Genomic DNA, 16,821 nt, shown 5'->3' with positions numbered 1-16,821 from the left:
AAGTGAATAAATACTGCAAGCACTTGGGCGCGTTTTTATGTGCGGTACACACTTTTTTTTTTTTATGTATTTATTTAATTTTCCCCCAAGTGCTTTTCACCAAATTCGCTGGTGATGTGTTTTTTTTTTTTTTTTTTTTTTTTTTCCAGTTTTTTTTTTTTTTTTTTTTTTGTTTTTCAGCCTGTAAACTCCTGTGTGCACATGGACACATAAGCTAACGTACAGGTGCGTTTACAGGCTGAAAAATAAAGCCAAATATCTGTAAAAGCTGCATTTTTTTTCTGACCAGTGTGCATGATATAGAAGGGGGAAGAGGAAAAGATTAGTATGCCCTTACTGGTCTAGGGTTATGTTAGTCTTTGTGTACCTGAGCCAACATCAAACAGAAGGCAAACATGGTTGTCCTTTTTTGTCTCTCTTCTATGCTTTTGGTACTAAACATACAATCTGTTTATTACCTGTATTTGACAGCTGGGAGGAAAAGAGGACCATCCACTGCACTTTACCCAGTATGTGTTTTACAACCACTTTAAACTCTGATCTGAAATAAATACATTGATTAAAAGGACAAAACGTTTTTTTTTAGTTTTAGATGGAGTAGAGAGGGATTTAAATACCCAACAGGTTTTTTGTTTTGTTTTTTTGCATTAGGGAGATTCACCCTCTTTATTTTTCCTACTGACCTGTTATTATTCAGAGTGAAAGTGGAAAAAAATTACAAATTTTAGGTCATCACCAGAATAGGAATATATAGGAAATCTTCCACTAGGAACATTAGTTCTGCTGACAACCAATGATTTCCTCTTACTTCTTCTTATTTCCTGTTTTCCCTATGAGACAGGAAGTAAAAGAAAATCTCCCAATCCCCAAAAATGGAGGAAAAAAAAAAAAAAGCAAAGACTGGTTATAACCTCCCCTTACTCTATCCAATGTGGACAGAAAATAGAGTTAAAGTAGAATTACAATAGGAATATAATTAATCCCAAAACCTCTATAATAGCAGATGGTATGCGCTGTGTTGCTTTGATTCATTCAGCAGTAAATGTAGATTTAGGCCGGGTTCACACCGCTGCGATGCGGGAACGCCGCAAATCCGCGGCGTTTTCCCGCATCGCATTACTCCCGCCGGCAGTTCACACTGCCCTATGCGGACGGCTGGGAGTGTCAATGATATGTTAATGACACCCCCAGATCCATCCGCATATCGCAGTGCGATCTGCCAACTCGCACAGTGAACCCCCATGCGATCCGATTCTGTTGCGGACCAAAAAAAGGGTCCCGTGCGAGTTTGCTGCGGGAGCGATGCGAATTCAGCCATACTATCTGTATGGCTGAACTCGCATCGCTACGAAGATCGGATGTGATTTGCGGTGCGAATCACATCCGGATCTCCCCCCGCAGCAGTGTGAACCCAGCCTAAAGGTTGCATGTAACAGAATAGGTCCCCTCAGTTAGGGAAAATATGCTAGTTATTAATGGGGGCACAGTTCCCTGCTGGATGGGTGGCATTGAAGGTAATGATTAGTATGGAAACCAATCCTAGTCCAAAATGTGATGGAGATGGTTAAACATAGCTTTTTCTTTAAAAAATTGAATATCCATAACTGATTTTTTATAGCCTGGAGATCTCCTTTTTAGCATGTTTTTACTATTTTTCATATTGAATACTTTTTAAGAAGTCTTATTGTCTTGTAGGGCCAGTTTATTGAACTGTGTAAAACTATGTACAATATGTTCAGTGAAGACCTTTGTGAACAAGAACTGTATCATGCCACTGCTGCAGTCACCAGCTTGTTGCTCGAGATTGGAGAGGTGGGCAAGCTTTTCTCTGCCCAGGTACCAGAAGAGACAGCCAATCAAAACACCAAGGAGACTCCAGGCAAAATCAGTGAGAAGAAACCTCTGCAGATATGCCAATATATTCAGGGGGGAGTTTTCTCCAACAGCCAGGTATCCAGTGAAAATTCAGAAGATCAAATGGAGGAAGTTAAGCTAGAAGACTCCTCTCCAAGAGACAATGGGGCCTGCTCATCTATGCTGATATCAGATGATGACACTAAAGACGATAGCTCAATGTCATCTTACTCTGTACTGAGTGCTGGATCCCATGAAGATGACAAACTGCAGTGTGAAGATATTGGTGATGACACCATTCTTGTGCGCAGTCACCATCATGCTTCTTTGCCATCAAGCACAAGTCTAGACCAAGACTGGGCCATAACCTTTGAGCAGTTCCTTGCCTCTCTCTTGACAGAGCCAGCCCTGGTGAGATACTTTGACAAGCCAGTGTCCATGATGGGAAGGATCACCAATGCTAAAAATGTCCGAATGATGGGGAAAACGTTACCATCCACAAGTGACTATGACATTCCAACTATTTCTGGATAGAGCCGACCATAAAATTGACTTTTCTATTTGACTGAATGAAAACAAAAAAAAAATGCTCTTTTAATCTTTTCGGTAAAAAATGCACAACTCCCCTAACCTTTAAATATATGACCTATTAGTATAATACAGATTTTAAACCAACATTTTTAAAGACCTACTACTATAGTACAGGCATGGGTGGAGCTATTTTAAAAGAGGGATTTTAAATTTTATATATATATATATATATATATATATATATATATATATATATATATATAACTCTATCACAGTACAATATAAAGTGTATTATTTGTCCTCTAGATATAAAGAACTTCTTGTTGAAGCAGAACATCAGGTTGGTAATTGAGTAAAGAAGTGCAAAGCGAAATAGCCTGTAATGACCAATTGGAATTTTCTTTATCTTTATCTATCTTCATAAAAATGATTCCTCATTGGTCGTAATGGGTTAGTACATTGCAATTGTTTTGTATACATCCTTATTAAATAAGCCTAATTATATGTACCAGGATAATATAATGTAATTTCATGTAAATAAGTCCTAATGTGTACTGGACCTCTATGCTGCTGTATATGAAGTCAGTGGGAATGCAATGCCACTTTATTAGATGAATACCAATCCTACCCTGAGCTAGTGTTTACTGTACTTATGCACCTGCACTTTGAAATTTTGCTCCTTTATTAGCAGAATTACTTCTTTACATTTGGTTTTATTACTGTCTATTTATAAGTCAGAAACTGGCAACATCTTTCCTCCATAGCCGTGCACATCTACAGTACAATACATACTGCTAGTTCATATAACACTCCCCCCCCCCCCCCCCCTCCAGACTGACAATGCTGCTGTCCAAAGGTGCTGCTTTATACAGCGTGTAGGCACTCTATTACAGGAGGCTTGTTACTGGCCAGATCACAGGGGAAAACAATGTGGGGGAGACAAAAAAAAAAAAGGAAAACGAATGCAGCCACCACATCTAATAATTGGTAAGCTGCAATATATTACATTTATGGCTTTGGGTTTAATACTGCTTTAAGTTCAACATCTTTCCTAAGATACCATCCCTGTCCCCTCCAGAGTCTATTGTATTAACAAGCGTTACTGCAAAACATTGCAATGGGATGTAATTAACCTTAGTTTGAAGCCAAACTCGGGCAACACTTTAAAAAAGACATTTTGGTTAGAACCAATATCAGGATATTTGTTGTTGTCTTTGACTCCACTGTAATGAGCTGCTACAAAAATGACACACGTTTTAAAATGGTAAAAAAAAAGAAGAAGCTAACTGTATCAAGGAGTTAATAATATAAGGGTTATCCAAAATTATAGGGTTCCAAAAAAAAAAAACTAGTGACAACTACACATTTTATTCAGCTTTTTTTTCCTCATTTTTTTTAAAGGCATTATAATCCTGTTTCCTGGTGCAAAGCATTGTTTTATTTTATGCTACATACATGAAGGAATGCTAATTTACATGCAGACTAAAATGAAAATCAGAAAACATTGTAAAAGAATAGGGGAATGAAGGAGTTCATAAAAACTAATGAGGGTTCACTAAGAGCCAATTCACACTACTATGTTGTGTTTTTGTGTGCCACGCACATTACACGCATTGCCACCCTAGAGCACCTTGCTGATGGACATGCGTTTTCAGTTCAATGTGTGGCAGTGCCTTAACATACCTTGTGCTAGGCTTGCAGAAATGGTATAAACACCTTTTTATTTTGTGCATTTGGTACCCCATTCAAATGAGAGGACTGCAATGGTACCCCATTCAAATGAGAGGACTGCAAAGGTACCCCATTCAAATGAGAGGACTACAATGGTACCCCGTTCAAATGAGAGGACTGCAATGGTACCCCATTCAAATGATAGGACTGCAATGGTACCCCATTCAAATGATAGGACTGCAATGGTACCCCATTCAAATGATAGGACTGCAATGGTACTCCATTCAAATGAAAGCACAATGCACATTAATGTGTGTGCTCTAATGCACCAAAATAGTGTGAATGGGCCCTAGGGGTTACCAATTTGCTAAAATGTTCACTTTTTTTAATAAATATAAAAAAAATTCTTAAATAAAAAGCTGCAATAGTAGCTTTCTTTTACAAATAAGGACAGAGCAGGACCCAATCCATAGCTTTCAACTGTCCCTGATTTGGAACAAAGTCCCTCTGTCCCTCTTTTCTCATTTGTCCCTCGTTTTGGTCTGATCTATATAAAGCTGTATATAAAATGCACTTTTTATCAAAAAGTGTTTCCCAGTGCTAAACCTTTCATCCAATGTCTAAATTGCTGCATTTTTTTAATTTCAAAAGCCAGTATAAAGGAATAGTAGTTGTAAAAAAAAAAAAAAAGTACTTGTGGCATACAGCATCTCACAAAAGTGAGTACACCCCTCACATTATTGTAAATATTTTATTACATCTTTTCATGTGACAACACTGAGGAAATGACACTTTGCTACAATGCAAAGTAGTGAGTATACAGCTTGTATAACAGTGTACATTTTATGTTCCCCTCAAAATAACTCAACACACAGCCAATTATACAAGCTGTACTCTCACTACATTGTAGCAAAGTGTAATTTCTTCAGCGTTGTCACATGAAAAGATATAATAAAAAATTTACAGAAATGTGAGGGGTGTACTCACTTTTGTGAGATACTGTATGTGTGCACAGGGGGTGTGCCAGGTGTGGCTTCTCCCCTCTCCCGTCTTCTCTTCCTCTGGCTGCTGCGGGGGATGTTTCAGAATGGAGAATGGGGGAAGGGGCTAGTAAATATTTCCTTTACTGGCCCCTTTTTTTTTCTAAATGAACACAGTCACTGTGCTCATTCATAACTGAATCATAGTACACTGTTTACTATGCTTAATTTTGAGAATTAACGGGAAGCTGTGCAGCACAGTGTACTTCCCATTCATTCAATGTCCAGTGCAGCTGAGACTACAAAGGCATGTGTGTTTGATCTTTGGGGTGTGCACCCTAATGCAATAGGCTGTGCAGACCTATGACTTGAGGGTTTAACTAATTTATTTTTTTGTATTCTCCTTTTAACCACTACAGCTTCGAAATGTTTTTCCCACTTCCTCACCAGGCCATTTTTTATGATACGGCACTGCTTTAACTGACAATTGTGTGGTCGTGCAGTGCCCTTTTTCCCCCACAAATAGAGCTTTCTTTTGGTGGCATTTGCTCACCTCTGCAATTTTTATTTTTTTAACAAAAAAAGACCGACAGTTTTGAATAAAAAAACTAATAATATTTTTTTACTTTCTGCTATAAAACATTCCCATTGAAAAAATTATAAAAAATCAAATTTCTTCATTAATTTAGGCCAATATGTATTCTGCTACATATTTTTGGTAAAAAAAAAATCCCAATAAGCGTATATTGGTTGGTCTGCACAAAAGTTATAGTGTCCAAAAACTATGGGATAGATTTAGGGACTTTTTATTTATCTTTTATTGTTTTTACTAGTAATGGCAGGGATCAGCAATTTTTAGCGGGAACTGCGACATTGCGGCAGACAAATTGGACACTAACTGACACTTCGGGGACCAGTGACACCAATACAGTGATCAGTGCTAAAAAAAATGCACTGATCACTGTATAAATGACCATAGCAGGGAAGGGGTTAACACCTGGGGCCAATCAAATAGTTAAGTTGTGTGCCTGGGAGGTACTTTCTAACTGTGGGGTATGGACAGACTAGAGGAAAAGAAATTGTGTTCCAGCTTGGCTGAAACGCAAAGATCTCTCCTTTTACTCTCTGAAAGATCAGTGGTTTGCCTTGTTTACACCTCTGATCCATCTCTTCACAGAACAATCATCAGGTCGCGGCAGCCGATTGACTCCCGATGTGTCCAATAGGCATGCCCCCTACACCCTCTGCACAAAATCATGTACAGGTACATGATTTTGCGCAGCCGGGCTTCCCTGCCGCAGTATATGTACGGTGGGCGGTCCGGAAGTGGTTAAGAGGGCTATCAGGGGGTGTGTCCTATGCCTACATAGTTTTTCTAATAGGTGCCCCCTGTTCCCATCTCAAAAAGTTGGAAGGTATGCAAATCTGTCAAATGAATGGCTCATTCCTGCAGATTACACCCAGTAAATGTGTCTCTCCCCATGTAATCACCAGAGCTCTGTGACAGTCCGGTGCTGTGATTTGTTTCTCAGGAGCAGACAAAGCTCCTTATACAGAGCCAGGAGCTGTAACCCTGACAGCGGAGCATTGCTAGTTACACAGGGAGAGCAGCGATTTCCCAGTGTAATCTGCAGGATCAAGCTGGGAGTTTGACAGCACAGTCCTGCACAGCACAAGATAGGGATGGGTAATGCAGAGGCAGTAGAGGCTTCTGCCCCAGATGTTCCTCTGCAGCATGGCACCCAAGGCAGGTGCCTCTGCCTTGGCCCAGCCCTGATTAGCCAAAACAAAACAGGAAAAAGGTTTGGTTGGAGTTGGTCCTTAAACCTCATTCAAAGTTTATACTATCTCCAATAATTTTATCAACCTGAATTCTTTTTTATTTTTTTAATACTCCAAGCCAAATCTATGCATTCAACAACCAATAACAACTTTGGTGCTGATATACAATGGTAAGCTTTGGCATCAACACAACAGTGCTGCATTGTCAGTACCTTACTCAACTGATCTACTCTGAGAACTACTGTAAGAAGGGGGCCACACAAGTGGGGTTTAGGGCAAAACATAAAGTGCTGTTACCAAAAGTTACTAAATACATTTTAATTCAGATCAGATTACAGTAAACTGATTTGATTTCTATAGGTTACAGCAGTTTGCACCTTATTGCTTTGTTTCCCGCTAATAAAATACATTTGTTTGTGGTGGTCAGTCAAGGTCATTAAATGTGCTAATGGAGATAGACACAAGTTGCCAGTTTGTGATCTACTGTTGTTCTACCCATCAGTGCATTTTATTTGTGTATATAATTTTTTTATTTGTAAAATCTTATTTTTTTAAGCTACCTATTATTTCTCATACTGATGTTGTATATAAATTGAACCCCTTTAAATGTTACAAAGTTGTAATGATGAAATTATGCTGCTGTTGCGTTCTGCCATTTATGAGAAATAAACTGGGTTCATATCCGCAAATAAAATATTTATTGGACTTATTCTTGAGACTCTTGGGACCCTGTCATGGTAAACATTGTGAGAGGCACCATTGCTAACTTGTTAGCAACATGCTTCAGGGCTATGACCCTTATCTTACTTGTTTTAGATTCGTGCATACTAGATGGTGCAGCAAGGATAAAGATCACAGTCTTGAACTTTAAGGTACAATTCCGGACTATATCGAACTAGTCTTAAAAATGCTCCCTGCCCCCTCTGAACGCCTATGCTGCCTAACCTCTGTAATAAAGATGTATATACTTGCCTATTTTCAGCCAACTCCAGTCCATTTACGTGAATTCCCTGTGTCAGCCAGCAGCAGCTGCATGGGAGAGGAGAAATGCTTGAGAACAGCTGGGAATTGAGTGGTAAAGTCAACCATAGGCTCCTATAGCCCATCTGTTGTTGGTGCCCTTCCTCTCCCCTGCAGCTGCCGCTGACTGATACAGGGGAGTCGGATCACATGACCAGACCAGAGCAGGCTGAAAACAGGAAACAATATAAATCTTTTTTTTACATAAGTTAATCAGTATAAATGTTAGGAGCATTTTTAAGATTAGTTAGGTTTAGCCTGGTATTTTACTTTAAGTGTAAATCTACAAATACATTCAAGTAGAATCAAAACAAAAGGTGTTCAAAGTCTTGCAGTTGGTTTGCCTTAGAAAGCAGCGAGAGCTGAAGCTTTGCAATCAGTAAAGTTCATGTTCCCAGCTGATTGGAGAGCTCGAGCTCTGACAAGGCAAGTGTGTTTAGATCTCTACAGAGAGACCACTGCTCCCACACAGAGAGCAAGCGTCCTCCTTTGCAGCATGTTAGGCTTGGGCTGTGGTGTCTTTCTAAAAAAAGACAAACTGTCAAAAAAAACAAAAAAACAGCACTTTTGTGGACAACGGTATTGCTTGCTGTTGAGTATTAAAATGGTATTAGGCCTAGAGTATATAGATAGCTTGGTTTCTCATCCATTAATTCATTATGGTTGTCGCATAATTATTACAAAGGATCTTCTTGTTTTAAATAATTGTACCTACGGACTTGCTCCTGTCCTAATACATTTTGAGACTGGAACAGTGAATATTAACCACTTCAGCCCCAAAAGGTTTTACCTCCTTAATGGCCAGAGCACTTTTTATAATTTGGCACTGCGCTACTTTAACTGGTAATTGCGAGATTATGCAATGCTGTACCCAAACAAAATTTGTGTCCTTTTTTCCCACAAATAGAGCTTTGTTTTTTTGGAATTTAATCACCTCTGGGACTTTTATTTTTGGAGATATAAACAAAAAAAGACTGAAAATGTTGAAATGTTTTTAATATTTTCTACTTTATTGTTATAAAAGCTTGCTTTCGCTCAAAGTTGTCAGTAGTATACAGCCCCAGAATCACAGATCAGGGTATACCGCTCAGTCTCACAGATCTGGGTACACTGCTCAGTCTCACAGATCTGGGTACACCGCTCAGTCCTACAGATCGGGGTACACCGCTCAGTCTCACAGATCGGGGTACACCACTCAGTCTCACAGATCGGGGTACACCGCTCAGTCTCACAGATTGGGGTATACAGCCCAGCCTCACAGATCAGGGTATACAGCCCAGCCTCACAGATGAGGGTATATAGCTCAGCCTCACAGATTAGGGTATACAGCCCAGCCTCACAGATAAGGGTATATAGCTCATCCTCACAGATCAGGGTATACAGCTCAGCCTCACAGATCAGGATATACAGCTCAGCCTCACAGATCAGGGTATACAGCTCAGCCTCACAGATCAGGGTATACAGCTCAGCCTCACAGATCAGGGTATACAGCTCATCCTCACAGATCAAGGTATACAGCTCAGCCTCACAGATCAGGATATACAGCTCAGCCTCACAGATCAGGATATACAGCTCAGCCTTACAGATCATGGTATATAGCTCAGCCTTACAGATCATGGTATATAGCTCAGCACTACAGATCAGGGTATATAGCTCAACATTACAGACCAGCGTATACAGCTCAGCCTCACAAATCGGGGTGTATATATAGAACTTGCAAACAGAGTCAAGAGTCTGAACTTAATAAAGGTAGACATAAATATTTAAATAAGCAGTCATGTTCCAGCAGTGGCTGCTACAAAATGATTGAATACTTTTCTAATTGCAATCTTACTGGAAAGAGAACCAAGTGATAGTGGGAAAAAGAAGACCATTAAGAACAAGGCAGAGCAGGGTATAAAGAGACACTGATATACAAGATATATCAAGCAGAGAAAATGTCAGGGGAGATGTGGACAGCATAGCACAATAGGCAGGGAAACGCCAAATGAACCAGAGAAAGCAAAATCAGATCCATGCCTAGCCCCCTGTCCAACAATGGTGGCTGACAACCCCCCTCCCCCACCCATGGCGGGTGACTGACAACCCCCCTGGCCCACGGCGTGGGACAGAGAAAGCCTCGCCCATCGGGCAGCCAGCAATTAGGCACCTACCCGATCTAGGGCTGGGGCTGTGGTCTCCTCTCCTCTTCGGTTGCGGGCATTGGCTCCAGTGTCCGCTCTTCCCACATCTCCTCTCTGTTCTCCGATGCGCTAGGCATCCAATAGGATCATCTGACGCTTTGGCCAAGATCTCACTTTTTGTCACACAGTTTTGAAAATTTAAAAAATAAATATTTTTTTTTCCATTTCTTACTTCATTTTCCAAAACAAATGAGAGCTGCAAAATACTCCTGACCCTTTCCAAAATTAGGTAATTTTTTTTTTGGGGGGGGGGGGGGGTTGTTGACATTTCAGGGCCTCTGAAACTGTGATAGGTAGTGAGGAGAAAAAAAACCATTTTACGCCCTTAGAAAGCCTGAAGGCGAAGATTGGTTTTCAGGGTCCTGTGCGTGGCTATGCACCCAAAAAGTCTCACACGTGGTGTTCCCATACTCAGGAGAAGCAGCAGAATGTATTTTTGGGTATAATTTCGCATGGCATGTGTGAGCAATGTATAATTTAGTGACCGATTTTACAAACGCAATTTTTTGTGGAAAAAAAACACTTTTTTAAACTGTAATGCACACAAATGCACACTATATTGCCCAAATATTTGGTGAAATATAAAAGATGATCTTGGGTCGAGTACATGGACGACATGCTTTAAAATTATGCACACCTGTGCTATATACATTTTTAAAAGCCTTTACAGCAGGGGTCTCAAATTGGTGGCCCTCCAGCTGCTGTGAAACTACAAGTTCCATCATGCCTCTGCCTGTGTGGGGTCACGCTTGGAACTGTCAGCCTTGCAATGCCTCATCAGACTTTAGTTGTGCAACAACTGGAGGGCTGCCAGTTTGAGACCCCTGTTTTACAAGTTACCACTTTAGATTTACAGAGGTCTACTGCTAGAATTACTGCCCTCGATCTAACGTTCGTGATGATACGTCACATGCATGGTGCTATTGCTGCTTAAATATGACACGAGACCAATGCTTGCGTTCACTTGTGCACGAGGGGACAGGGGTGCTTTTAAATTATAATTTTTTTCATTATTATTTTTTCTTTTTCTTTTATTTTTACACTATCCCTTTAATTATTTTTTTTTAAATCATTTGTATTGTTCTCACAGGGAATGTAAATATCCCCTATGATGGCAATATGTAGTGACAGGTACTCCTTTTTTTGAAAAAAATTGGGGTCTATTAGACTCTAGATCTCTCCTTAGCCCTTAAAGCATCTGACCACACCAAGATCGGTGTGGTCAGATGCTAAGATGCTTTCTCAATCTCCCAATGGGGCTGTTTATATCTGGTGAAACCCAAGTTATTAAATACACATAGCTTCTAATTTCTTAGGCCATAGAGGTGATTGTAGCTGTTCTGGTCTCCAATCAGCTCTATGGTGAGCTGGCAGAACCACCGGCTGCATTCTTGAGTTCCCCAGTGGAACAGAAGAGCCTGAGAAAACCATGGAAGACGGGGGGGGGGGGGGGGACGTTACCTCACACCGCTTGTAAAAGTGGTCTAGTTGGCTGCTAGGATTGCTTTTACATGAAAGCCAACTGCTGGCTGAAAAAAAATAAGAGATGATAACTATACCTGCAGGCATTATTCCGGTATAACCACTTAAAGTCCAGCAACATACCAGTATGTCACTGGTCTTTGTTGGGCATATATTGTAATGTTCTTTTTTTTTTCCATGCAAAAAGATCTGTACACTATACTAGTGGCACTGTGACAGGGTGTGAAAGGGTTAACTGGGGGGGGGGGGGTGATCGGGGGTAAGCCTTAATTAGGGAATATATGGGGGGTACCCTAAACCTACCTAGGCCTACCATTAACTGCCCTATTGCTGTTTAGTGGCAAAAGTGACACCAGTGCAGTGGTCTGTGAAAAATCTGAAAACTACACTTGGTAAACACTGTGACAGGAGTGAAAGGGTTAACTGGGGGAGCGATCAGGGGTTGATCAAAGGGTTATAAGTGTGCCTACGCATACTGGTGTCAGTGTAGTGTTGGTGTACTCAGTAGATGTCCTCTCCTCTCACGCTGGAACCTAAATCAATGAGGGGAGATGATATCACTTCCTCTACCTGTGTTTATATTACACAGGGAGAGGACAGTCTGTCATTCACCAGAACCGATCAGCAGGTCCAGGCCAGAAATCATTGGCCTTGGCCTGTAGACTGATCGGTACCGAAGCGAATCCGATCGCCGCGGGGACGGCACGGGCGCCATACCGGTATGGTGATTTGTGCAATGGAGCCACCTTGCCGCAAATATATCCACGGCGGCTGGTCGGGAAGTGGTTAATCAGTGTCACAGTAGTAGGAGCTTGACTATTAATCAGTGTTAAAAAAATTATGGGGATCCATGAATACTGATAAGTAAGCTTCAAGTACAAAACACATTTTTGACACTCAGCCAGTGGTTGTAGCTTAGAGAACTGTGAAAATGTAATCTCCAAATATATTTCCATCAACCTGTATAACAACCATAGCTCTGAAAGAGTATCCAGCCCCAGAAACCCATTTCTCACTTGCTACCAATAGATTCATGGATTGTTCACATATAATTGCTTTATTACTTCTTTTTTGTGCTCCTCCAACCCAAAGAAGTCATCCTGTCACAAAACAAATGGTATCTTACACACAGGGCCTGGACAAGGGGTGGGCAGGGGGGGAGGCTGCCCTGGACACTGTGGTATCATGTGCGATGGGAGGGCACCAAAAATTGGGGGGAGGGAATTTGTGTTGGGAGGGGGGATTTGGTGGGCTGGAGGGGGTAAGTATTGTTCTAGGAGGGAAAATTGGGGGGGGGGGGTTGCTAAGAGTGGTGATTTTGGGGGATTTTTGTTGGGAGGGGGGAAGATTTGTGCAAGGAGGGGGGATGGAGGGGGAAATGTGTACTAGGAGGGGACATTTTAAGGGTCAGGGATTTTTGCTAGGGGAGGTGATTTTTTTAGGGTGGGGGGGTCATTTGAGCTGGGGGATATGGGGGCAAAGATTTCTACTGGGAAGGGAGATTTTAGCATGGAGGCTGATTTGTACTTGGAGGAGGGAGAATTAATGCTTAGGGGGTAAGCATACAGATTAGTGCTCAGTATTTTTGTGGGGGGATTTCTGCTGACACATATTGCTCATGCACCTTGGGGGGGGGGGGGGGGGGTTGTCATGTTAGCCTTGGGCTCTAGATGACATTGTCCTGGCACTGCTTACACGCTTACAAATATGTGAAGAACAAAAATATATTACAAGTTACCCTTTTTGGGAAGTTATGTTCATATTAAATAAAGAAGACTAGTTGTATTTAAATATTGCATGCAGCTAAAAGTCTGGCTCCTTTCTGGTGCCATTGAGCAGCTTGTATATATTCCTTACGCAAACAGCTGACTGTGTAATCACAATACAAGTTCATTGGACTTCGCATAAGGTGAACTGATGCAAGCAGTATGAATGCTATTTGAATTACACTACAACTATTTGTATATGCTGACCTTCTCATTGCCATTAAATGCGTCTAAGTGTGTTCCCAAGTATTTTGTAGCTTTGAGATACTTGGAAAAAAGCTTGGACAACAGCAGCTGTATTTTTTTCAGTTGGTATTGTTCACAAATTCAGGTATAATGCTTAGGAATGTTTTAAGTACTGATCAGCCAAATAACTAGCATTTGAAGGGGAATCGGCATCAGAGTTGATCCCAATAGGCAGACAGTGTTAGATTGGGACAGCATTTCATATATTTGGATGTCCTGAGCTAAAAATGAAAATGTACAAAAAAAAAACATATGCTCCCATTGCCTGAGCACCCTAGTTTAACTGCCAGTGCTACCAGGCTTTCTTTCTTATTATCCTATAGGTACATTTTTGGAATGCAGCTTGTGCATCTTTTCCTCCTGCTGTAGTTACTTTGATACTCCAATGCTTCTTCCAGGTCCAAGTGTAATATCATACTATTTTTGGAACAAGTGGTTCATGCTACTGGTGTATTTCTGCCTACTGCTCTAAAAAAAAATTTTTGCCACCCCCAAGTATTCTGCTACTTACCAGACCAAATTTTTTTGGATGAGTGGCTCACGCCATTTGTTACATCAACATTACTTCTGGCCTTATTCCCACTGCTGTTACTGCTGCTGTCCCTAAATGCCAAAGCTGTTACCACCACAAAATGAATGGAAATACATATTTTCAAGAGAGGTGCTAATGCATAAGACTGCATCCCATATTGGGGCCCAATTTTTTAAGACAGGTTTACTAGGAGCTTCCTAAATCACTCTGCACATTTTTACATTGTTTGCTGCACTTTTTGGTGCCTGGTTCAGTTTCCCTCTGACTGCAGTGGGACATTTAATTGCAAATTTCAGGAGCACACACATTTTGAAGTTGATTGAAGTTGGGTCATCTAAAGCCAATACATATTTTACTCAATGTCGCTTACCACTTGAGTACACTTTCCACTTTCTCCACTTAAGCCTAGAAATTGGAAGGTCTTCTCAGTCACAGTGCAGTGTTCAACACCATTGGGTGTCTGTAGCTCCTGCAGGGTTAAGAGTTAGAACACCCATCGACCAGTGCCAGCCAAAACCAGGAGCTAAATACGTTCTGTGCTTCCAATAGTGTGTCTGCATTACACTTCCAAGTTCCATAGGAAATTTCAGTGACATCTCTGTAATGTCTATGACGTCTGTGGGATTTCCTGTAAGCTGCAACAGACATCTTGGATCGCAGGTATGTTTCTGTAAATACGGAAGGAGGAGCTGAATTAAGTCTTCCATAAGGAACTGTAAACTAAAATAAAAAAAATAACAACCCCTATTAACTCTTTGGCTTCAAACAAACCCATCAGAAACTGTATAAAACATTTAAATACAGTGCATCCGGGAAAGTATTCACATTGTTTCACTTGTTCCACATTTTGCTATGTTACAGCCTTATTCCAAAATGGTTTAAATTCATTATTTTCCTTAAATTTTGACAAACAATACCCCATAATGACAACATGAAAGAAGTTTGTTTGAAATATTTGCAAATGTATTAAACCTAAAAAAACTATAAAAAAAATCACATATACAAAAGTATTTACAGCCTTTGCCATAACACCTAAAAATTTGCTCAGGTGCATCCTGTTTCCACTGATCATCCTTGATATGTTTCTACAACTTGATTAAATCAAGTCCACCTGTGGTAAATTCAATTGACTGGACATGATTTGCAAAGGCACACACCTGTCTATATAAATTCCCACAAAGCACAAGCAAGCAATGAAATCCAAGGAATTGTCTGTAGACCTCCGAGACAGGATTGTATCAAGGCACAGATCTGGAGATGGGTGCAGAAAAATGTCTGCAGCATTGAAGGTACCAATGAGCACAGTTGCCTCCATCATTCGTAAATTTAAGACATTTGGACCCACCGGGACTCTTCCTGGAGTGTGCTGCACAGCCAAACTGAGTGATCAGGGAGAAGGGTCTTAGTCAGGGAGATATCATTTCTCTTTGGAGAGAGGAGAACCTTCCAGAAGAACAACCATCTCTGCAGCGCTCCACCAGTCACTCCTCAGTAAAAGGTACAATGTCAGCCCGCCTGGAGTTTGCCAAAAGGCACCTGAAGGACTCTCAGACCATGAGAAACAAAACCCTCTAGTCTGATGATTGAACTCTTTGGCCTGAATGGCAAGCGCCATGTCTGGAGGAAACCAGGCATCGCACATCACCTGGTCAAAACCATCCCTACAGTGAAGCATGGTGGTGGCAGCATCATGCAGTGGGGATGTTTTTCAGCGGCAGGGACTGGGAGACTAGTCTCTTTCCTTCCTCTTCCATTCTTCCCTTATCTCTCCTCTTCCTCCTTCTCCCCGCCCCTTTTTCCTCCCCCCTCCCCCCTTCTTCTGTCTTTCCACTTCACCAGTTTTTTCACTTCCCATTCACATACATACCTCCTTTCCATCCCGACACATTCTTCACAGTCATAACCTCCCCTCTCTTAGTCCTTTGCAATGCATAGTTTCTCTATTCCAACAGCTTTGTTCCATCTATTTAGATACCAGTCAATTGACTTGGTATCCTCCCAGTCGTCGCGGGGGACTTTTTGGTGACGCCCTGTGCTCTGTGCATGCTGGGTTTTGGTAAGCAACTTTGTTCTTTCCCCATGTATATTTTGTACTGATATGATTATATGCATTGATGTTATTAATTGGTCAATTATATTTTTATTGATAATTTGTCAATCAATTTACAGATATCCTTATGATGAAATGGCAATAGACTACAAAACTAGTTTAGATGTTATCCATTATCAATCATCCCACTGTGATCTTCCCTGTTTGGGGACCATTATTTGGTGATACACGTGGATTATTACCATGCTTTTAATGTGTTGTTGATTATTTGCAATGTCTTATTAAACATATATTAATAAACCCTTATACATTTTTCTATATATCTGTTTATATCTACTTTTGTTTCACCTATACCGAGATAGTCCAATTGCCCTTGTTCTCCAAGGTAGCTTGGTTGGGGACCAAGTTCTGCTTCATATATCTCTAAGTTTCTGGATGATGGTACAAATTTCTATATATCCTTTACTACTATTACTGTCATAGAGGCTATACCTATCTTTAAGGATTAAGGGAAAGATGAATGCAGCAATGTACAGAGACATCTTTGATGGACCTCAGATTGGGGAGAAGGTTCATCTTCCAACAGGACAATGACCCTAAGAACACAGCCAAGATAACAAAGGAGTGGCTAAAGGACAACTCTGTGAATGTCCTTAAGAGGCCCAGACTTGAACCTGATTGAACATCTCATGGCTTTGCACCGACACTCCCCATCCAACCTGAT

At 40.9% G+C, this 16,821-nt stretch overlaps 1 protein-coding gene across 2 annotated transcripts in view; it reads left to right on the top strand.

The window, feature by feature from the left end:
• TBC1D9 (TBC1 domain family member 9) overlaps positions 1-16,821 on the top strand; it is a 117,853-nt gene that overhangs the window by 72,837 nt on the left and 28,195 nt on the right. The window contains exon 21 of one of the 2 annotated variants that reach the window (XR_013272315.1): positions 1,696-3,372. Coding sequence is in view for 1 of the 2 variants with exons in the window: in XM_077476941.1 (XP_077333067.1) it covers positions 1,696-2,388 (693 nt within the window). In the remaining variant the exon portion in view is untranslated. Of the gene's footprint in view, positions 1-1,695; positions 7,530-16,821 lie in introns of those variants that run through there. The other variant, XM_077476941.1, reaches the window with a different exon arrangement.

Source organism: Lithobates pipiens, unplaced genomic scaffold, assembly GCF_037356315.1.
Source record: "Lithobates pipiens isolate NorthernLeopardFrog02 unplaced genomic scaffold, aLitPip1_a1.2 Scaffold_13, whole genome shotgun sequence".
NCBI classification, from domain to species: Eukaryota; Metazoa; Chordata; class Amphibia; order Anura; family Ranidae; genus Lithobates; species Lithobates pipiens.
The sequence above is the reverse complement of the archived record's forward strand: the minus strand, read 5'-3'. Positions and strand labels throughout refer to the sequence as shown.